General features: G+C 41.4%; 1 protein-coding gene across 2 annotated transcripts in view; it reads left to right on the top strand.

Annotated features, from left to right (window-relative positions):
- Positions 1-24,116, top strand: part of EPS15L1 (epidermal growth factor receptor pathway substrate 15 like 1) — a 317,440-nt gene that overhangs the window by 276,920 nt on the left and 16,404 nt on the right. For both annotated transcript variants that reach the window (XM_069216518.1, XM_069216520.1), the window contains one exon: positions 20,105-20,225. In XM_069216518.1, coding sequence (XP_069072619.1) covers positions 20,105-20,225 — 121 coding nt within the window. The remainder of the gene's footprint in view (positions 1-20,104; positions 20,226-24,116) is intronic.

The raw sequence follows: 24,116 nt of genomic DNA, 5'->3' as shown, positions 1-24,116 counted from the left end.
CAGCACTACATGCCACGAACAGATGTACACTATGTAAGTGACATATATATATATATATATATATATATATATATATATATATATACATATATATGAACAGATAATTAGTGGGAAACAATTGGTCTAACGTTAGGCCATGTAAGTGAGTTTTTTTAATTGCTCACAGGTGTATATAAGTAATTGTTTAGAAAAAACCTTTAATGAGTATTCAGTTCCTGAAATATTTTTCACATTCTTAGTCCCATCTATTTCAGAGGTGCTTATATTTTATAATAGTGCAAACGTATAGTATTGAGAATTGTTTCTACATAACAAGCTTACCATACATTAGTTGTACATCATAAACGCAAATATCAAAGACAAATCAAACAGACAACCTTCCTTTAGAAGAGCAGTCCTGAATTATAAGCATGGCCAGCCAGCCAAGGCATTCTGCCTTCATTCAGAAACCAATGAAATGTCTTGAAAGGGGGATGATGCATCCAGAGGCTAGTGCTGTGTGCAGGATGATGGCTAGTAGTGAATGTCACTGGTAGACATAACCTAGGTGTTTTCTTCTTGTACATCCAGCATTTATTAAGAAGACACTGGTTGCTTGGTGGAGTCATGGGGCCTACCACTCACATGAAAGTCCATGTTCTGCCCCTACAAAGCTGTGGATGCTTTGTTCACCAACTTGTTTTACCGCTTAGAAAGTTTAGTATCCATCACCTTTCCAGTATATCTTGAACTGCTGGTCTTTTACGGCATGCAGTGACCTCAATCTATGGAAGATGTCGGACGACAGCCATCGAACATTCTGGAGCTTGCGCAGTTGAGTGCTCGGTAGTTTGACCTGCATAGCCAGCAACTGCAGAGCTCAGTTTTCAGAACTGTTTACCTGTGCTCTGCCAAGCTGCCTTTAATGCATGCTGCACCTGGGTATTTACACTGCATCATGATTCAAGCTATTTCGTAAGTAATGACATGTAGACTCTGAAAAGCTGCATATTTGTAGGCTGGGTGTGCCACAGAAGAACATTCTTGACATTGACTGTCACAACTACACATTCCAGACAATACAAGGTGGTTTGCATAGGCTGCTGCTGATAATGTTCTGAAAGAACTTAACAAACACAAAATGTTGAACATGATCCCTGCTTTCTAAACAGTTTTATTTATTGATTTTTTACTACATATGCTTTGTCTAAGTTAGAAAGCAGGTACGCACAAGTTGTCGTGGAGCTAAGGGTGTGGTGTGAATTAACATCTGCGTGACTATTCCTGCCTTGTTGTGTTCATGTTGTGGAAAAGAACCTGTTTAAAGTGGTTGCCATGCTAGTATATGCGGGGTTCAGGATTAAGGACATGTAATGTTTGGATGCCTCTCCCTGAAGTCTGAGTGCTCTAATTACTGAAAAAGATGCTCGTCAGGGATGGAGTTTCTAGTGCCATACACTCTCATATTTGTATTAATTCCACCCTGCCCATTATTATTATTAATATATATATTATTAATAATTAATAAGCAGGTTGTCCATTAATGTATCTCTCTCTCTCTCTCTCTCTATATATATATATATATGTATATATGTATATATATATATATATATATATATATAGTGGCCAGTAGGTAATTATAGATAGGGCCTAGTTTCCATAGGAAAAGCATTTGCCACTCACTTCAGCTGCTGTCTTAAAAGCTTTGGGGTGATTCGTCGAGTGAGGGCCTAGATAAAGGGAAGGTCCCAAAACACGTTCTCCTTATGCAGTTTCCCACAGGGATTTCGAAGACGTCTACACCTTGAACTGCTATATGGAATTTCACCAAAATTGGCAGAAAGTTAGATCTTGGTCCAGAAAAGATCTCATTTTATGATGTGTTGTAAATCCATTCAGTAGTTTTGGAGTTATTCAAGGAAAAATAAATATAGATAACTAGGAATGTCGAGATCTGATTGGCTGCCTCCACTTCAGCCAGGAAGTGATGGCAGCCATCTTGGGACTCACCTGTGCCCCTCCCCTACCCCCCAAAAAAAAGTTTGTAAAAAACAGAAGGGGCCAGGGTAGCAATACCCTTACCCCCACTTAGGCCTGGTGTTGGAGACCCAGGAAGGACCTCTATGGGGCCCAAATAAAAAGAATGTTTACATTTTTGCTGCAAATTATTGAAAGATCTGCATATCCACTGCAAAAATTACAAAAAGCAAAACAAAAGGGGTCTCCATCCCAGTCCGATGTCGGCTCCGAGAACCCTAACCCCTTGGGCCTGGCAGAATGTGCCAATAATGGGGAGGGGAGGTGGGCTTCATCCCCCTGCGCCCGACCAATATAGATAATAGTATTCCCAGGCTGTGTTCGGCCTGGGGGACCCCATTACCCGGTGCCCAGCCGTGCAATGGAAAGGGAGGGGGCTGTGCTGCACTCCTCCTGGATCAATTAATGGCCCAGGGGACCCCAGGGATGGGATCCTGCTATGTCCCTGAGACATAGCCATTTCCCTGACTACAGGTAATCGGCTCGGGGAGGGACAGCTGCATGTGCCAGGCCCTGCAGCCAACCCTATGCTGCGCATGGCCAAATTAGTAGGGTGCCTATTGGGGGTGGTGTTGGCCGCACGCCAGGGTTGGATTAACATATGGTAATTAAATATTACTTAAGGTTAAAAAAACCTTAAAATTCACTGAAAAAACAAAGATTATAGGGACGTTATAGTTAGGAAATGGAATTTAAAAAATCTTAACTATTAACTAAAAAACCAAAGGTTATAGGGACGTTATAGTTAGGTTCAGATTTTACATGAACAAAACATAGAAATTCAACAGTTATAATTCTGCTTATCTAAATATAACCTGCGCCCCTACAATGCACTGCTGATAACCCCATTACATCAGTCCTGACATCTCCTACGACATCATTATTAATATTACTGTAAAATTTCCAATAAAATTATTGATGAGAAAACAAATCCTTCATATTGGAGAGAACCCCACAGGATATAAAGAACTAGATTTTATATAAGATTATTACATATTCATTTTCTCTCTCTCTTGACAACCTTCCTCTTGTTCTTTAACATATAATTCCCTTATTTTCTACTTTATAATTTTCATGTATTTGTTAATTCATATAACCTGCTCATTTCCCTGTTGCAAAAGTGAATATGCAGTCATGTTACCAATCATATCTACTCCTATTCACTTTATTTAAATTGTGTAAGCCCGCTTTGCCAGTCATAGTTAATAAAGTGCATGTGGCAATCATAAAAGTGTATGACTTCTTAACTCATATATATATAGATATATATATATATATTTATATATATGTGTGTGTGTGTATATATATATATATATAAAAAATGTTTAATGAGAATGAATATCTAAAATATGTTTCCTATTTTAATATTCGTCATATTACATTGTACCATAAATTTTAGATATATGATTTTTTAAATGTGATTCAGTGTTTTTTTTCTTATTAATTGATAGTCCTACTTGTCATAAAGATATCGAATGTAAATTAACAAATATTAAATACTTATATGAAGGGGCCTGGAAAACCCAACATTTTTTGCCCAGCATTGCTGCTATCTTCAAAAACCAATTTCACTCCTAGGTTGCAGATCAAAAGGATGTGATTAGTCACAGTGAAAAGCAGTCACTGTTCATACAGTTCTGCCAACTTTCAGTTCATTGTTCTTGCACACACGTTCTGATGGTCTGTGGCATTCATTGGTTGCTTGTAAAAACAAAAGGGGTAAAATAAAATCATTGCAACTATACCCAAGTGGGCACTGCGGGTACATAGAGAATACTCATCATTGGGCGCATGTTGTTACCATGTGAGAACCTGGTGCTTCGGCCCTCTGTTGTATGTCCATGGGTCCACTTTCCGGATTAGGACGATGGGAAATGCTCAGAGGAGAGAATTGTCAACCCCACCTGTCCAAATGTAGCCGTTTGCCTATCATTTGGGCAAGGCTGGCTTCTTTGCAACAAGTGTGGGGTTAAGGACCAGGCACAACTCTGCAAATATCCAACACAAATCCATTGCTCATGAATGTGTCTGCGGCAGCCTGCCTCTGTGCACCATCCTACTGATTTAAGAAAGTGCTTTCTTGCCAGGTTGTAACATTACAAGAGAGGTTAGCCAGCCATTTGGACTATGGCATGGCTTGAGGCTTTACAGGTCTGGTTTAGATCACCGTAAGATGAACATGAAAAATCCTGAGCTCTTCTTGCAGATTTGACTTAGGACTGCTGGGGGTGACGATGTTTCTCTCTTTAGATCTATTTGCGACACCACGGGGGAACACGTTTTTCTGTCATATCTGCTAAGTTCAAGAGTTCAGGGAACAGTACCTCTTTCTTGACCAAAGTACAGTTTGTGCCTTCATGTAGGTCTCCAAATGTATGCCATTGTACCTGTGTTGTTCCCCAAGAATCTTCCATGTCTCATCCACACGGTACCTGGCCAGTGCCCCAGATCTCTTGTAATGTAAGCGTGCTTTCTTACTGCACCAGTTTGTTGTGATAAGAGGTGTCCCTTGTCTACCTGGACCACCCCCACCAGCAATAGCTTGTTTGACACCTGAGCCAAGCTACATGCCGAAGCTGGGGTGATCCGCAGTTCTTCTCTGTTCATGCCTCCTTGAGTAATCCGTTAATTCACTCAAAACACCATAATAGTGTACTAACCGTAAGGAACTGACGGTGTAAAACGAGTCTCATGTAGGGGGGTGTTGCACTGTGATTGCTTTCTGCCGCAAGTTAACAGGTGTGATTAGTTTGCTTTTTTGTTAAGCATCATCCCAAGATGTATTTAATGAAGATGTATTAGAACCAATCCCTCCTGCAGAACCGAATATCCACCTTGACATCTGAATTGTCTTTAGAGTATATGTATTTGAATAAACATTCCCAATCACTGCACTTCTGCGTCTTCCACACTAACCGTCCCAAAACGTGCGAGCAGTGGGACCTAAGAGGAAAAAGGAGTCAACAAAATGTACTCATTGGATAAAAATAAAGTTCCACCCTCCCTCAACCCAATGTGAAACAAAGTCGCAAGATAGAGATCCGCACGGGTGGTCTTCCACATACATACTTTAAGTGACACTCCTACAAAGTCGGTTCTAACACTGTTTGCAGAATTTGGGGAACATTCCTATGACTACCTTGGCTGGGCTGAAGTACAACCCGCTGACGGAGGGTGTCTGCTGAGTTCAGGTGCACAATAGACACCAGCATTTTTGGATTAATGTGGTCCCAGTAAAACTGTGCTCTCCATCCAACATGTTTTGAAATTAATTTTACAATTTATCCCTCTTCAAGTTGGAGGTTTTCTAATTAAACCCTTTGGTTCCTAAGGTAGGTGTGACACTGTACATCATTGTAAACTGAGCTCACTGCCTTGTGGGGTTCTGCCCTTTCCTACCCATTTGGTCATGCAAAGTCTGAATTGACTTCAGCAGGACAGTCATCCCAGAACATCCTGGGAGCTCCTTGGTCTCACGTTACTGTGCTCTTTGGGAATCTGCTGCTGCAATATCTTAGTTACAACCTATGTCTGCCTCTTGGAGCCATGGTTATGAATCGTACTGGAGGTCCTTCCAGACTTTCCTCCTCTCTCACTTCTACTGCTTCTGTCAGATTAATCATATGCTGCCTGACTACCATCAGGGAGCGGTACAACGTTTGTGGGAGTATAACACCCCGCTGAGCCAAAATTTTGGATGTTGGCACACATTGTGTGTCATGCTGCTTCTCTCCTTCTTATCCCACCAAGTAGCTCCTACTGGCTCTTACAAAGGTAAGTGCTTGCTCCCTCCTTAAAAGTGGCTTCACCAATTCTCATTCCCGAGCTGAACCTCCATAGGTGTGGGCTACGGTGGCTCACATTTTAATCAAGCTCTCTACACCAATGGGGGATGACTTTTAACGCTGTTTGTACTCCGCCCCTCGTACGTTCCCATGGTGGCTAAAAATGACTCTCCGTTGTCCTGTAATATTTAGTAGGCACGCATGAGGTCATAGAAAGCTCCAGAGTTGGAGCAGTCGGGAGCTCCACAGAGATGAAACTGTCTTGTAGCTCAATCTGCACAACCCCATCACAAGCACCCCAGCTTCCCCCTTTTACTAACCCCACTACATCATTTAACTAGTTAGATGGACCTCATCACTGAAATACATTGAAACAATTAAATGTATGTGAAGTGATGTCATAGCTTGCTACCACCAGTAAGAATGTTCTCTCGTGGGTTTTAGCTCTTCACTTACAGTTGACTATGAGCAGAAGTTTAGTGGACAAGGAACTGTTCTGATCCCGCGGATCAGGACCCGTAGAGGCTTAACCCCGCTTCTCTGCGTCTTATCACTAGCTCCATAATTGAGTGGTTCCTGCTGCATTACATTATATTTTTCATTTCCAATTTGGACTGAGTCTTCATACATATTTTTGGTCCTGATTCCAGCTGTGCTTGCACACACTTCTTTTATCCCTGAAATCTGCTTACATTGTTTAGAATTCCATTATCTCTACATTATATAGAACAAGAGTGCCGTAATGAAAAATAATCATATATTAAATTAGCTGTAATTAATTAAACCCTAAATGAGCATTTGCCATTTGTAGGGGTTGGTTAAAGGGGACAGGCTTAAGTTAAATATGTGAAGTATTGGCATCAGTTGGAGTTAGTGTTAGTACTACATTTAAGGTAAGAGTCTGTCAATTATTTTAATTTGAATTAATTTATATTTATTTATAAATATTTTTATTGGGAAGAAATAGGATTGGGGAAAGAAATGTAATTTGAATGTATTCCTTTAAAATACATTAAATAACATATTAAAATATTTAACAAACTGTAGGGTAATGTTTAAATTTAGCAACAGGGTTAGATTACATTTATTTGTGCATCTTTCATTATGTAATTAAAACTCAATTACAAAATATTAATAAGGGACTATGTTGGTTATTTGTGACGTAGTAAGGGGCAATACAAGGGAGGGATGGTAAAACTAACGTGAACTTTAAGTAGACTTTTGGGACAATCTAACTAAAACTATAGTTACTGGCAGGATGCTTAGTACTTTAGAGGTAACAGTGGTGAGGTGTATTGATTATAGCTGTTTGCTTCTGGGCATTCCCTTGTGTTTCAGCAGTGATTCAGTTATGATGCCGCAGAAGTTATTTGTAGGTGCCCTTTTATGAAGGGTTTGATGTGCTCGTTTGTTTGCCAAGTGAGATTTTTTAAAGACTTTCATGAATCTCACTTATGGAAGATGCTTTGCTCAGACCTGTGAGAGAAGTGAGTCTCTCTCATCTTTTCTCAGGTTTTCTCTTGTTATTGTCTTACAAAACATCCAACATTGTACTTTGAAGTAAGAAAAAAGTTGTAAAGGCTGTCACAGCTCCTACTTTTATCCTAAAATGGTCACTAGGATATCTGTCTACAGAACACTTTCTTTATGAGGTAGGAAGCAGAGACTTAACACTCTAACAGCCAAATTATAAGTACTGACAAAAGACATTGTAAGGGGTGAATCATAAAACGTCATCTTCGTTGCATAAATCCGTTGCTTTAAGAAAGCCAGATGTCACCTCTTAATCCTTCTTTACTTTTTCTCACCTTAACCGCTTTGTTTCCTGTATAACCGGTTCATGTAAATCTGCGTGATGAGAGGCGACAGCCTCTCACGCTGTTGTTTAAATTAGGAAATCCACCCACACCCATCCAGAAACTTAGAGTGCTGTATTTACAGTGCTCGGTGAAAGCTGGATGCTTGTGTCTGTATTGAGTATTAGGAAGCATTTATGCGTATGTAAATGATGGCTACGCCTGAATTATTTCTGGCAATGCAGTCTGGTTGAGCAACAATATTTCAAATGCTAAGACTGAAATTGGTGTGTTCCAAATTGCACAAACAGCGGCCTCTGTAGCGTTAGTGATGTATTTAGATTAAGCGCTTCTATTAAATTTTGTTGCTGAAATGCTTAGTGACGGATAAAAGTACCAACAGAGAATATCTCTCATGCTTGACAGTGTCAACAAGCTCTAAACCACTTTCAGATTCTTCTCTTTTTTTAAATATTGCCTTAGACATGAGACAAAGACTTTGACAATGTACGCAACGTTTAGAAATCGAGGATAGGAGGGACCTTGAAAGGTGCATCCAGCACCCAGGTCTTGGCAGTGTACCATAATCATATACTCCCTGTTTGGCCACCATTCAGTTCCTTTTTGATCCATTACCTGATAAAGTGTTTTTTAGTGTTCTTATATATATATTTCAGTGTTCTAATGATTTTTGTGATATCTGTAAATTGGAAGTGTTGTGTTCTGTACGCCATTTAGAACATAAAGGAAGGTTCCTTCATGCAAAACTCCGATGGCATGACCAGCTGGAGTGATCCACTTCCGTATGTCTTCCCTGCTCCACACTTGACGCTGTTGTCAGTGATGGCAGCATCCCGCTTAACTTCGGACTGGGATGGAACTAGGCTGGACAGGAGCTGAGTTTTCAGTTCTTGTATCTGGTGAACTTCTGGCTGAGGCTATTATTCCATAGCACGAACAGTGTTCTGCACCCAGGCCCTGGCCCGGTCCAGGGGCGTCTGTCGATTCATAACAGTAAGTCTGATAACATGCGTTGTCCCACTTTTCGATTGTGGTTCTGACAATTTCATTGCAGCATTTCATCAAGTCTAATTTGGGTGGAGGATTAAGAGAGTTTCTGAAATGCGAGCTCCAAGGATGGGTGATTGTCCATATGAACCCCTCGATCTATACTGTGTAGTCTTCACCATCCGTCCTACTGCCCTGTGTCTCCCACCAACACTCCTATATAGCTCTTGCTTTTATGTGAAATTGATCTATTTCAAACCGAAGGAAATTGTTTAATTCCTCTGTAAGCTCACCTGTCCACTACAGTTCAGCCCAGAGGATGTGGTATCATTTCTGCCGCTCAGGCTCTTCATTATCCAGCACCATACACAATATTTCAGTCTTCCCTTCGCTGGCGTGGTCCAAGACCGATGGAATTCAGGAGCACCCGGAATTAATTGACAAAGCCAGACCAGAACAAATTTTTCCTGCTTTTATAGACCAAATAAACATTCCTGCCAGTTCCAGACTGACCCATGCAGCCGGACTCGGGTTTGCACCTACCTGGAAAGCAGTTTGATGGCAGAGAGACAGGTTTGTACCTGCTAAACTGTGACTTCATGACACCTTGATAGAAATTGTATACCATGACGAGTGCCAAGAAGAGTGGCTGCACCGAAAGGACTTAAACGCTTAACGCATGCAAGAAAGGTTATCTTGAGGTGTGCGGCTGTATTTTTCAAACTAAGGAGATGTCAAAAGAATGTGAACATTGTAATCATAGAGGAAACTGTAAGATGCTGAAAATCTGTAATGGAATGACTTGCACCGTAGGAGTGAACGAAGTACATTGAGGATAAATGTCTGAGAAATGATTAATACATTTCGATTAATGAATGTGCTTAGTTATGAGAAAAGCACACGTATGCTCGGGTCTAGAATTGTATTGATATCTTTCTAATTCAGTTTGAGGTCTATGAAAGTGTGGTTAATGATCAACCTTATTCTTCAGTCGAATTGGTGACGTGAAATCCCATCAGATCACAGCACGTATCTGCATCCATTTCGAATCTTTGTTGGCAGAGGTTTACCATTTGTCCTTGTGTGGTTGTACTGACATGTAATGGTATTTAATTTGGCTCCTCAGTAATTCCACCACTCACGAAAACTCTCAGAGGCTCATCTCTTGACCTTGAGACATATATTCCTAAGCCATTAAGGGAATATAGCAAAGGCACCCAAAGTCCAAAAGATCCACTTGTCGCAGGGTGTAAGGCTTTGTCAGGGGAAATATTAGCTTTTGCACGTGTGGATTTTGCTAATCCCAGTGTGTTATTTTTATATATGTGCGTGTTAGTGTTTATTTTATATAGTGTGCGACTTTCACATTTCCACCCTATAGTTAATAACTTCACAAAATCATGTTTGCATCTTAGGCTATATGTACAGCAAACAAAAAAAAGTTATTGATTATTCCATCTATTATTGCAACAGTATACACACGCAAACGTTGTTGTCCTTGACCATCCTGTGCATAGCCTTCACCATCACTGATAATATCATTATAACCTCACTCTCCTCTGCCACAGGTACGTGTCTTAAAATGCACATACTATGCATAATACAACACGCCATTACTACTTCACCACTCTTTTAGGGGAATACGAAAGATATCCACCTAGACATCTAAAGCGTGCCTTTAATAACCCATATGCACACTTTATAGTTTTCCCAGTTCGGATAGCAGCCTGGTCGTATGCCGGCTCTGTTCTTGTTGAAGGATCAGCTAAAGGTGTCTCCGATCAAGGTCTTAATAAACAGCTTGAGTCACCTTTCCAGTTGACTGGTTGACAGGGGTCTTCAAGGTACCTCTTCTGTGCTTCACCTGGATCCGCGAGCCCATGCCGGCGACAAGGTAGCCGCAGTGTGAAGTGAGTATCGGTCCGGGAGCTGACACTTGGTACGTCTGCTCCACCCTAACTTCTGTTTGTTCCTTAAGTGACTTGATGAAAATGCATTTTTTTATTTTTATCTTTCCCAAGATGTAGCAAAAAAAATAGAATAAGGATAAAACATTGCAAAAAACTGTTGATTATATCAATTAATAATAAACCGAAGTAGAAATTCATTGTTCCTATAGCGGCCGCTTTACATAATGAGAAATCACGAATCAATAAGAGGAAAACAACCATAATTTCCAGACCCGAAATTAGTCTGCCTATCCCAGTTCTTCCATATTCTATTAAATTTAATTGTGGAACCCGATCTTTTTGCATACCGTATTTCTAGAATGAAAACTACACATCTTCCTATCAGATCTCTGGTTTAGTGGTTAATGAACCACAACCAGTTATAACCACTTTAATGTGGCTTCTGATTCATGGACCAGTTCTCTGGTCGGCGGAGTGCTTTGTTTGTGATAAATATTGTGGCGGTTTGGTTGATCAACCACTCACTTCCATTTCTTGACTCATGTTTATTTTGAGCCACAGAAACGCTTTTGACTCACTAAAATGGCATCATAGTAGGGTCTAGAAGAGAGATCCAGGGCTGCCACTATGCTTCATTTTATGATTGTTCTTGACTGGGCATTGAGGACATTATGCTCCCCTCTCATATGTGCCATCACCCACTTGGGTCCCTCTGTGACCAGCTCGCCCTTATATGTTCCACGTAAAAAGTTCAGTAAGATGGGGAGTTGTTACCGGACCCCTTCTTGATTTTAAATTCCATGCATCTCAGGCAAAGGAGTGGGGGGCAAATCCGTTTTGATCTACAAATAAAAAGCTTTTCCCATTTTATGCGCCATGGAAATGTGTTCATTACTACAGCTAGAACTGCTGAACATAGTTAAATCAAACATGCCACGATAATAGAACTTTAATCAACATTTGCCATATTTGCGGGTTGCTGTTATTTTTGAGATATTCGACTTAGAAAAAAACATCGGGGTAACATCTAATGGTCAATGTTATGTATATATGGACTGTTAATTTGGGGATTATTTGTGGTTTCAAGGAGAATCCAGGGTTAATATTTATTTTAAATGTTTGTAGATATTGGACTTTACGGTATCTGCAAACCCAGATCAGATATGCATGTAGGGGTAATCTGATTGGCTGGGCACGGCAAAGCGATTTTTGCTACAGCCGCCATTCCTCGATGCAGGGGATCCACGGCTAGTCATTTAGCCTGTGCTACCGAAAAACAAACTGTGGGGCTCAAGTAGGAGCGAGAGAGCATCGATCAACCTCAAGATGTTGTCAGTGGATGAAGTAACAAGGGTCTAATCCTGCCATCTAAAGTACACCACAGTATCTGCAGATCCACTCAAAGAACCAGTGCATTCCACAGCTGCTATTTTGAAACACACTATACTTGCGAAAATATTAGTGTTTTGGTGCTTTATTACATCACAGAACTTCATATTCTGGAAAAAACCCTCCCCCCCATCTCCCTGCCCATTCCCCTCCCTTCCCCCCAAAACACACACACCTTTTCTTTTTTTGATTGTTTTTTTACAAAATAGGAAAACTGTACTTTGTCTCACAAGATTTGTAGTTTCGGGGAGGAACCCAGGGATCCTGTTCTGACTCGCTGACGCAGTCAATCCAAGACTTGAAGCCAGCCATAATTGTATCTGCTGGTGCAAGATGGGCTGGGCACAGGGCATGGCATCCAATTTGTCAACTGCAGTAAACCCCTCCATGAAGGTGGGGGCATCAGAGTAGGTCAGGAATTGTAGTCACTATATTGCAGTTGAAAAGATACAAACAGATTGCTGCATTTATATTTGGGAGAAAATAGATGAAAACAGTCTAGTAGACAAGACATTAGTGTGAAACAAAGCATCTTTTTTAAGAGTCTAATTCCTGCTTAAACATCTTGGCTTGACCACAAAGCATGCAGATTGTTTGGACCTGTCTAGCACTGCAACTCTTTCTGTAGTTCTCCCTGAAACCAGCACTAGGGGGCGCCATTTCTAACACAGTCACAGCAGGTAAATGCTGATGCTCCCACATGATGGAGCCTCCACAAATTTAAAGGCATGCAACACCAGGCCTCCCTCAACCTGAAGGTGGTGTTCCAAGCACTTATTCGAAATTTAGGCCAAACAGCAAAATCTGCCTCTTCCCAACCTTTTGGCTTGACCCTGTCACCATCTCTCTGCTGCCAAGTAGCACCATGTGCTGGTTTTCACCTTCAGCTGTCCTTGTTTTTTTGAAAGCTGCAACTTCAAAACTGACTTTTTCAGCTATATTTACATACAGTGAAGCCCCAGAAGGGACATCATTTGGCTCCTGTGCCCACAAGAACCACTAGATTATTTTGTGATGTGTTGTGTTGGGCAGAGGCGTTGCCGTTCTTCATATCTGCAATAGAAGAAAAAGACTCTGTCAATTTTCTTAATATGTTTGTTTTCAAATTAGTGACTCGTTAAAGTATTTGTGATACTCTAAAAATACCAGAAATAAGTAAAAAAAAAAAACACGGAGACAGTCACTTTGTGGTATGTGTGTGCGTGGCTTACACCTGATCTAGTTCTCTTGCGTTTTCTGCCGCGCTTCCCTCGATTGCAAATACCAAATTCATAATTCTGTTTTGTGACTTTATTTCTCTAGAGTTACCTTCTTGGCAACTTTTATAATGTGCCATGTCTGGGGGTGGATGGGCTCCTAATTTTCAGTACATTAAAGTAAATTCAAATTCTGCATTAGTTGCTGCCTCCATCTATTACTAAAAGGTGCATTGTGTAGGAGAAGATGGCTTTGCTGGCCTTGTTTGTAGGTGACATTGCAGTTAAGAATCCCAAGATGCAGTGCTTCTTTGTGAAGTGGACACATTCCTGGAGATCCTCTGCATTTGGTATTGCGCTATTATGCGTAACTAGTGAGTGTATTAATGTCTCCCCTTTGACGTCACTCATTCTTAGTTGCAGACCATCTCCTTAGGCCAGTTCAACCCCCATTTGAAAATAAATCATGCAAGTGCTTTGTTACTTACCCAAAGCCATCCCCTCCTTGTGTGCAGCAGGAATGTAGTTATGTAGCATTTTTATGTTTAGAATGTTGTTGGACGGGATGTCTAATTAACAACTCTTTTCTTCTGCTAGACAGGTGCTGTCTGCACTTTCATTGGATTTCGTAGCTCACATGGGCTGTGTAGGCAATGCATAGATTTTACCAGAATAACAATGTAATTTCTGCACTCTTTTCACTAGTACTGCAACGTATTACCTTATTTCTAAACCACTTTGTTATTGTTCAGATACTGAATGACACTGATTGCTCCCTGACTAAATTGAATGTTCTATTGACTGAATTTCTTGCTGATATAAATATTTATTGGCAACTTTTCCTTCATCTTCCTCCTATTTAGGGCGCAGTTTTACAAGTCAGACATGTTTCTAAAGTTTACCAAGGAACTTCTTCAGGGCCTATTTTGTGTACTGACCACCTCATGGCATAGATAGCTTGATGCACCCACCACACATTTTGGACACTGTTTTATGTACCTACCTATTCAATCGGAAACTGTTCTTTACACCCACTGCCCATGCTGGGCACCATTCTGTGGATCCACCATCACTGCTGGACACTATTGTATTCCCTCACCATCTCAGCTGGATAGTTCTATGCATCTGTAAACTCTTCTGAAAACTATTTTATGACACCACCACCTCTTCCCCACAATCTTTAATAAATATCCAGCCCCTGTTTTTGACATCTTTAGGGACATCCAAGTGGAGATGGCCTTGTGCCGACAATACATAACCCTACACCAAATTCTCCCAAGACACCACATCATTTCCGGACCTGCTGCCCGAAGTGCTTGGCGTGTTTGGATCTTGGATACACAATAACTATCTCCACTGAACTCTCTGTTTTATCATACCGGATTTGCTATCCTTCTGTAAACTTCAAGCAGCAATTGCCTGTTTTCTGTAAGGTACAGTCCATAGACTTCAACCCTCTGGTTGGGTTATTTGGCTTTTGCAGCAAACAAACTCAGTTTTGTGAGGAAGGTCCTGTCTCTGTTACCCAGCTCTCATAGTGCTTTTGTGGTGCAGCAGCTTTTCAGTTTCAGAATTGAATATTGCAAACCTCTGTACTGTGCTCGTTCTGCCCTTCAGATTCATTGCCTGTAACAAGTTCAGGATGCCACCATCTGGTGTCGTGGCTGGGGAGAAGAAATGACATCAATCTGTGTAGATGCACCTTTACTAGCTCCTCTTAGAAACAGGTGCTTTATGAGCTGGGTTGTGCTCATGTGTCTGCCACCTCGACTGGGTGCTGGTTCTTGAATGTGCCTAGCCCTGCTGGGTGCTGGTTCTTGAATGTGCCTAGCCCTGCTGGGTGCTGGTTTTTGTGCTACCATCTCTGCTTGGAGCATCTTGATTTCCTGGCACCTCTTCTGGGGGCTGCCTCTTGTGTTTTGGACATCTTATGGGGGCGGCCTGTTGCCTTTGCCACCTGTGCTTGGTGGCTGTTCCTCATATCTCCCCCCTCTAATGGGGGCTTCTCCATTTCTCTGTTGCCTCTGCAGCCAGAGCAGTTCCCCTGGTATGCACCTCTTCTGGGGGCTGCCACTTGTATATTCCACCTCTTCTGGGGATGCTCCTTGTGTTTGGGGCTTCTTATGAAGCTGCCCCTTGTATCTGCCACCTATACATAAGGTGTTCCTTGTATGTGCTCCCTCTGCTGGGAGAATTTGTTCCTTGAATCTCCTGCCTCTGCGTCGGCTTCTCCATGTATCTGCCATCCCTGTTAATAGCTTCCCCTTGTATGCACCTCTTGTAGGGGCCTCCCCTTGAATGCACCTCTTCTGGGGGGCTGCCTTTTGTGTTTTGGACATCTTAAGGGGGTAGCCTGTTGCCTTTACCACCTCTGCTTGGTGGGAGTGTTCCTCATACTCCCCCCCCCCCCTCTAATGGGGGCTTCTCCATTTCTCTGTTAGCTCTCCAAAGGAGTTCCCCTTGTATGCACTTCTTCTTGGGGCTGCCCCTTGTATCTACTATCACTGCTGGGGCTGTTCCTTGTATCTGGCACCTCTTCTGGGGATGTTCCTTGTTTTTGGGGCTTTTTATGAAGCTGTCCCTAGTATCTGCCACCTACACATGAGGTGTTCATTGTACGTGCAACCTCTGCTGGGAGGATTTGTTCCTTGTATCTCCTGCCTCTGCTTCGGCTTCTTCATGAATCTGTCATTTCTGCTAGGAGCTTACCCTTGTATGCACCTCTTGTAAGGGCCTCCCCTTGAATGCACCTCCTCAGGGTGCTGCCTCTTGTATGTGCCACCACTGCTGGGGCTACTCTTTGTGTCTGACACCTCTTATAGGGGCTGCTCCTTGTATTGCTACATCTTCGGTGGGCTTTTCCCTGTTTGCACCTCTTTTGTGGCTGCTACTTGTATCTGACACATCTTCTGGGCTTTGCTGCCACCTCTTAAAGGGGCTGGTCCTTGTATCTGGCTCCTGTTGTGGGAGTTGTTCCTTTTATCTGTGACTTTGCTTGCCTTAGCATGGTGTGGCTCATTTTCCTTCCCCATCTGCTGTTGGTCGTTCCACAAATCCACCATCTTTAGCCACGACTCCTGCAATCATCCACCACAAAGCTGTGGAAAAGTTGATCAAACCCATTAGCATTTTTTAAACCATACTGTTTTGTCCCTGAGTAAAAAAGTGACACTTCACTTTCACTTGGAAGTGAAATAGAAAGCTAAATACATAGGACATGTTTTGAAACTTGATTGTGAAACTCATAGAACATTGTTTCCCCTTTTAAGCTGCCTCACATAAGCATTTGTGGCCCTGTGAAGCAACCCAACTAATACCTTAAGTTTATTACATTTTGCATGTCTGTGTATTAAGTCCTTACTATTATCCTGATATTGTTTTTCTTTTCATTTTTGGTTTTATTTTGCTTTAATGCAATAAAGATGAGCACATATATTGTGATAACCTAGTGACTGGGGAGGCCTCAATATAATAATCTCCAGGTTTTTCTTATTTATTGAACTACAACTGGTCACATGCACTGTATGCTTTAAGATTCGTCCGTGTCTAAGATTTTAGGTCTGTAGTGTATGTGGGTTATCCTTTGTTGCTGCTGAGTTTTCCGTCTGGGGCGACACATTCACAATTAAGGATCAACAAGCTGTTGTTGACTCTGTATTACCCGTCCCGGGTGCGGACTGGTGGAACCAAACTTCTTATTTTTATTTATAGTATGAATAAGGCATCATTCAATGTTAGAGGATGGGTCTATAACTCCATGGAAATCTACACTATGAGGAAGAGCGAAGAATCATTGGCCACCCAATGTTTGTACACTGCAAGCCGTATGACCTTCTGTTAAGACAGCTACTGACAATGCTTATCACCTTCATTAATCCAGAGGTCCCATTTCCAATAGACACAATACTTTGCAAAAAATGTAACTAGAGCTTGGTGGTCACTGCAACAAATCCGGCTGCTGCGTACTGTCTGTGTTTTTAAACTGCACCCAGAGTAGCCTCATCACTAATTCCACATGGTATTCCAAACATCTCCAAGTGCAAAAAGACCATGCAACAGCCATCTCTTATTTGTTCATCAGTGGACCCTAAAACTAAATTGATTGTATTGTGCCTCATTGAGTAGTGTGTATACTGTCAAATCACTTCAAACACCTTTTTTTTTAAATACAAAAAACAAAGCCAACATCACAGCCAGGATTCTAAGACCCTCTTAAAAAAAAGAAGACCCTGTTATAATCCCTGCTTTTGGATCCTCCAGCAACCAAAGGAGAGCATCTGTTTTTTATGTCCAGCCTGGTGAAAGCTACCTCCAGAGTGAAGCACAGCATCTTAAATTCAAGTTCTGGCTTGTGGTACATTTATTTAACAATTTTTGCTCTCGCCCATCACAGCTGTTCAGGTCATGTGATGGTGACCAGTGCCAAGATGTGTTCAATCCATGGTGAATCACTTTGTAAATTATGCCCTTGCTTACCATGGGACAGTTCCCTTTCTATGCTGTATCAGTAGTGGACATTTTGTTGCATTTTAGCAGATGCAGATGAGTTGATGGCTATAAATGTCAGGTATCTGTGACACTTTCCTGTCTGTTATTAAATGAGCAAAAGGCAATTTGGTCATCGTGGTAAGCTTGGTGGGGGTGAAATGTGGTGCTCTCAACATATGTTGCCCCCAAACCAAACATTTTCCCCTCCATAGCGAGATGACCTATTAACAGCAGATGAGGTCCATAACCCAACCTTGCGCCTTTTGAATTTGTTCACAAGAGATGATCCCACTAAGAAGTAAATTTGGGCTAGGACAGCAGGCCAGAATGTCTGTTTAACCAGTGGCTTGTCACAGCTGTGTTTAATCTTTTAGTAACTCTGCCCAGGTGTATCAGTCTATTGATTGCACCCGTTTATCACTCAGTCAGGGCTACATTCCTGTCAGTTATTGGATGCGAATGCAAGATATTGGTGAGCAGTTTGGCTTTGGTGCAAGACAAATATATTTACTTGCGTATTAACTCTCGAAATATTTAATTGAATTTAATCTGTTTCAACATCCGTTATTCAAACTGCTTCGACGATATTGTAAGAAACAAAAATAGGAAACATTCATCTCACTGTACAGTAGGTTTGAACCATATCCAACCCTCTTCTCTCTCATACCAATAAATCTGTTGCAACCCTCCATAAAGTGATTATCATCCCTAGAATCGAGCAAAAAAACAGAAGTTGTGGTTCTCTAAATTCTCATTACGCAACATCCGCCTAGGGAGAAGATGTGGTCTAGTTGTTAAGTAGTTTACGGTGAAATTAGACGACCAGAGTTCTCGTTGCAGCCTTGTGTCATGACCAAAATTGTGTGCTGTTGGGTAAGTCAAATCTCCCTTTGCCCCAGTTCCATTATCTGGCCGAAAGTGTAACATGTAGGGCATTTAACAACGGAATAATAAATGCTACTTGAATGGTGAACTCTAATGCAATTTTACTATTTCATGGTTCATATCAATATCAATAATGGGCTCTCCCAATTTAACAATGTCCCGGTAATTGACAGAAGAAGGACCAAAGCTTAGGAGGCTGCCCGCATTGATCTTCAGGTTATCGGAAATCTCATCATCAGGTCTACAAACCATTGCTCAGACTGTCTTACTTTTATTAAGACCCATATACCTAAAACCGGGACATTTACTAATGTCTTTGCGTATACCATCAACTGACCCACACTCTTGTTTGGGATGCAACAGCGTGTGGTAGACTAAATCCAATGCAAACACCAGAATCTAAGGGCTGGTGGTGTATACTAATTTACGTCCGATTCTGCAGAAACTATGCAGCTCTCCACTCACCGTACAAATCCCCTTCTTTGTTGTATCCACAAGCGCAAGCTTGGTACCAGGAAGATCTTTCGAGCATTGATATTCTCAAGCTCTAGTGTAACTTTCTTGCAGGTTTCACATTCCACTGTCATCTGCACAGTCTGCTTGTGCGCAGAGCTGCAGAAACCATGAATGTGTCTGCAGTAAATTACTTACTGGAAATATTCCACTCTCAGAGGTATAGAAACAAAATATTTCTCTACTACTGGGGCTAGAATTTCTGCAGAAGGGATTCTGGTCCCGAGATTTAAACACAACGAGAAGGCCAATCCTGGGTAAAACGATGGATCACAGGAGTTGATCCAGACACAACAAGGATGCAAGATTGAAACAATATAGTTAAAATTCCATCCCAACTGTTGCAGTCGGAAATTGCAGTTTTTTGTATAAAAAATGAAGCATTGCAACTAAGGAACACTCTGTGGTATTATTAGCATTTTAATTATTTAGTGAGTTGAAAAAGAAGAGAACTTCCCCAGTACCCCATGGAATTATTCCATATTGATTTCCACTTTGATAGCACAACCTCAGAGACCCTCTGAGGTGTCACACACAATTTTTCACAATACTTGTACAATACCAGAATTTGTTTTTCGATGTTGGCAATAAACATGTGCATCTAATTCGCTTGGAACTTCCTTATTGCCCTGTGTATGTTTAAGCAGTTCTCTGACAGCTCCCAGACGACATCCCTAAAAAGGGCATGCTGTCCCGGTCGCATTCTCGTGCACTGTGACAGCATTGGTGGGGGAGTGCGGGACTGTGGCCATATCACTTGTCAGTGGCAACGAAGAGGTTGATTGGTGCCTAGATTACGCGTGCAATGTAAGATAAGCTTGAGCCTTCAGAAACTAGAAAATGAAACTGAGGGAGGAAAAATATAAACCAACCCTGATTGCTGGCACTTGTACTGTGCAGAAAGGTGCCTTTTTTCCATGCACCCTGAGAGGAAAGTTTAGAGCTGAATGGAAAATATATTTTCAAAGTTGGACCAAGTTATATTGTCTTTGGGTTTAGGAACCTCATTCAAAATCACTCAGGTGCTGAGTATATTTACAAAGTTCCCTCTAGTTAGTAAGCCATGGATTGCAAGTCCATTTTATTCTCAAAATGTTCCAATCTATTTTCTTTTGTAGTTCGGCAATGAGGACCAACAGCTAGCATGGGCGAAACGCGAGAGCGAAAAGGCTGAACAGGAGCGGCTAGCGCGGCTGCGGCGCCAGGAGCAGGAGGACCTTGCACTCGCCATTGCACTCAGTAAGTTCAAAATGACCTATTAAACTTTCAGTTGATATTGTGAAGCTGTAGAACTAGCATCTGTAGAAGAAAAGCTGACGGCACTTAATAGAGTACAACGTATAGTCCGCGGTCCGTGGTAATGCCAATCGGCATGCCTGGCGGGCAACGTGCTGTGCCCAGTGAGCATTTGTGGACTAGAATCTTTAGGATTAATGGCCATACTTGCTGTTTCACAAAAGTTAGTCTACCTTTTGTATGCGTTCTTAGACACTACTTTTCTTTTCTTTGTTTTCTTCTTTTTTCTTTGTTCCATCTTCAGTGTTATTTGAGGACCTTTCTACAGTGGTACATCTATCTTCATGTACGATATCCCTCCCTTTGTCTCTCACCTTCCCCTCTCTTTACTTCTTTGCAGACAAACACAACAGAGCTGTATGCAATTGTTTTAGAATATTTATTTGAAAAAACGAAAATTGCCAAACAGGCCCCGAATGTAGCTGCCACCCTTAAAGAATGTTGACTTTCTAAAAAGTTTGATCCAGTCTTTAGGTCCATCTTCTTATGCCGTCATGTATTTACCCAATTTTATTTAACGATATGCTTTCTTCTTATGAATTTCAACATGGAATTCCCAGCGCACACATTGACCTGAGCATCCATCTCTCTCTCCCCAGTAGACATTCGTCTGAATATTTTAGTAGTTCCTGATTTGAGGAAACATTGTGTACAACATCCAGCCAGACTATCCCACATAGAATATACAGTTCTATAGCACATTCTGTGATTCAGACTTTTAAGCACTATTTTTGTGTACCAGTGTTTGGATTCTTTCTACCTTTAAAATTAATTTGTGTGGATTAATTATCGACTTGTCAGCGGCTTGAAGTGCCAAACACGTTCTACAATACACTTTAATACACCTACATGTAATTGTGATGTGCACTGAGTCAGGTAGGGATCTGCTCTACTGTGAGCTAGATTCTTATGAGTTTGCTGTGCTCTGAAAACTCTGATCAGTAGGAGTCTAGCAAGACCAAAAATGCTTACTTGAAATAGTTCACTGTTAGGAGACTTTGTAATATCAGATAACAGGAAGTTATTGAGATAAGAAAGGTGGTTGTTCAGGAAACGCCACTGCACATTATCTCAGGTGGGAGTTATGTATGTTGGAAATAGATATATATTTTCCATTATGCACACTCCAATAAATAATAGATTTTTTTACCCCAACTTTGTAATTTTATTTCAGCTTTTGGATCTGGAATCCAGCTGTAGTTCGCCCTCCTTAAAGAATTGAACAAAAGCCCCTCAGAGCTTGATAGCTTGGTTGAAACAGTGATCTCAGCTGTGAAACTACGTGTCCCTGATGTCAGGAGTTAAGTTTGCACAGTCTGAACGGTGTGCAAAATCCCAAACAAAAATGACTTCCTTTTTTGGCTTTTACAAAAGCTGCATAAACAATTTCTGTGTGATCTTTGGTCTCAGAAAGACTTCACCATTTCCCTTCATTAGCAGTAGTACCAAATGCCACTTTCTCCCACAACAAGCAGTTCCTGCTGTTCTGTAGAAATTTCGTGATAGCTTTACTTTCACTATTGTCTGTAAATATGTTATGTTCCTGTAAAAGTTACTAAAGATACACTTTTTGTGATTGAACTGATCTTTTATCTTACTCAAAAATACAAATTATCTATCACACTGTCCAAGGTTAGATTTTGGCCAGGACACAACACCTCCATTTCTGCATGTAGTTAGCAGGTACTTTTCCATTGTTTCCTTGGAAGAGAGCAGTGATGTGTCTTATTACCGTGACAGATGTTGCTAAGTACTTTTTACAAAAGTAGCATAAAACACCAACAAATTGAAAAAGTAAGTGCATTAGCATTTTAGCCTCTGCAGTATTGGAACTTTCATAGATTTGCATGCTTGAATCATCCCCATCATCGAGGGGGGAGCCTCACAGAAACTTTAAATATATGCATAGAAGTAAGTGCACTACACTAGGCATCAATGGCCATAGACAGGCACTGATATAACCTATCCATGTTCTTTTAAAAAATAAAGAACCAAACCTGAACTACAACCAATCAGGTGACAGCAACCTCTAGAACACTCCCAACAGAGGCTGCGTCCCTCAGATTTTCTGCTGCACGTCGTATGAAGGGAGTCTCTCTGAGCTCTGCTCAGCTTCTATTTTTTCTTACTGCACTGACAGGAAAATTTCAGTCAGATATCGGATTGTTCATTAGACATGATATCCCAACAAATTAAAAAAGGACTCTTCAGAATTTGAGACACTTGTGGGAAGAAAAGACTTCATATTCATGACCCACACAAGAAGCGTATATACTGTCTACATCTGGATCATAAGGTGAGAGATTGCAAAATATGTTGTACCTCTTCACTCTTCAAGACAGAGAAGGAAAACTTTTACTATGGTTGCAGAGGCAAAAGGCAATGGAATGTCCTCCTTCTGATGAGAGTGAGGCCTCCTCACAGCTCGTTCAATCTCTTAAAAAGGCCTAAAAGTAAAGAGAAACTTTCCTCAGAAACACCTAAGAAGGTACTTAAAAAATCCAAGTACCTTTCACTGGCACAACAGAAAGGTCAAGTAAGCTATGCTTCATCAACAGAAAGTCATTCAAAGGCCTTAAAAAAGGTTCACTTAGAGCCTACAACTCCATCAGTGAAGAAAGCACCCCCAAAAAGTGCTTTGCTGTCTTTACTGTCGATTACAAAACTAAAGAAATTCCCTCTAGAGTCTGACAAAAAATCCTTGACAAAAAAACTGTTACTGACACATGCATCAACAACCACGTCTACGATAATGATACCAATCATCTCCACATTTACCACAGCGCTGTCTCCTGTCGCCAGTGTCATTGACAACGATTATAATGGCTAGTATATGCAAAAATACACCATCGAGGACTACCTATCCGACGACACACCCATCGACGAGGAACTTGTCTACGAGGTACACATTGACAAGAAACACAATAACGAAGAATCCGTCGACGGCGGACCCGTCGACAAAGGACACAGCACCGAAAGATCCTTCGACGAGCAACCCGTTGACGACAAACTCTGAGAAAACAAAAATGTTGCCGCTCTCAATGATAACAGTAAGGAGAAAATCCTCAGCAGTTAGCCGATGCATACTTCTCCAAGCGAGGTGTTACCATACCCTCTTCAACAGCTTTTAGACAATGAGAATGATGTGTATTCTCAGTACGAAGGCATATTTGGGGTAGCCAGCAGTCCATCGCAGCTCAACGTCGTGTCAACATCTAGATGATGACGATCACTACCAGGATAACTACTACTCGGCAAGAGACCAGGTAGATCCCTCGCATTCTGAATACGGCAATAGGAACACCTCCATAACTATACCAATGTCATTGGTAACAAATCTACAAAATATGTTGGACGATTACTATAGAAGATTTCCACCATCAGTACTGGCAACACCGGTTCCACAACCTTAAGAACGGGAAGCAGTAGCACAGACACCTGTCCCTATCCATCCGGGAACTCCACTCAGACCAGATGTTGCTATGCCTTTCGACCAACCACCTCAGGATGACCCTCCAGCCACAGATGAGGAAAGAGAAAAAGAAGAGGTAATAGATACTATACCTAATGAATGGGACGAGTATCTAATACCTACTCCATCACCCCACCTTTTGCAGGACCTGTAGGTTATTCACCTGAAGGTATAGGTGGGTCCCATAACCTTATGGAGAGAGCAGCTAAACGCTTTGAGTTACCAGTCCTATTTAGGGAGACAGACTGTTTCCTCTGTGACTTTAAGGAGCTAACAAAGAAGTCAGTGAGAGCCATACCTGTTGTAGATTTTATATAGCAGGAAGGTCTACAAGCGATGAAGAATCCAGCTACAATACCTTC

This window comes from Pleurodeles waltl, chromosome 12 (assembly GCF_031143425.1).
Source record: "Pleurodeles waltl isolate 20211129_DDA chromosome 12, aPleWal1.hap1.20221129, whole genome shotgun sequence".
NCBI classification, from domain to species: Eukaryota; Metazoa; Chordata; class Amphibia; order Caudata; family Salamandridae; genus Pleurodeles; species Pleurodeles waltl.
This window is presented reverse-complemented; position numbering and strand designations above follow the sequence as displayed.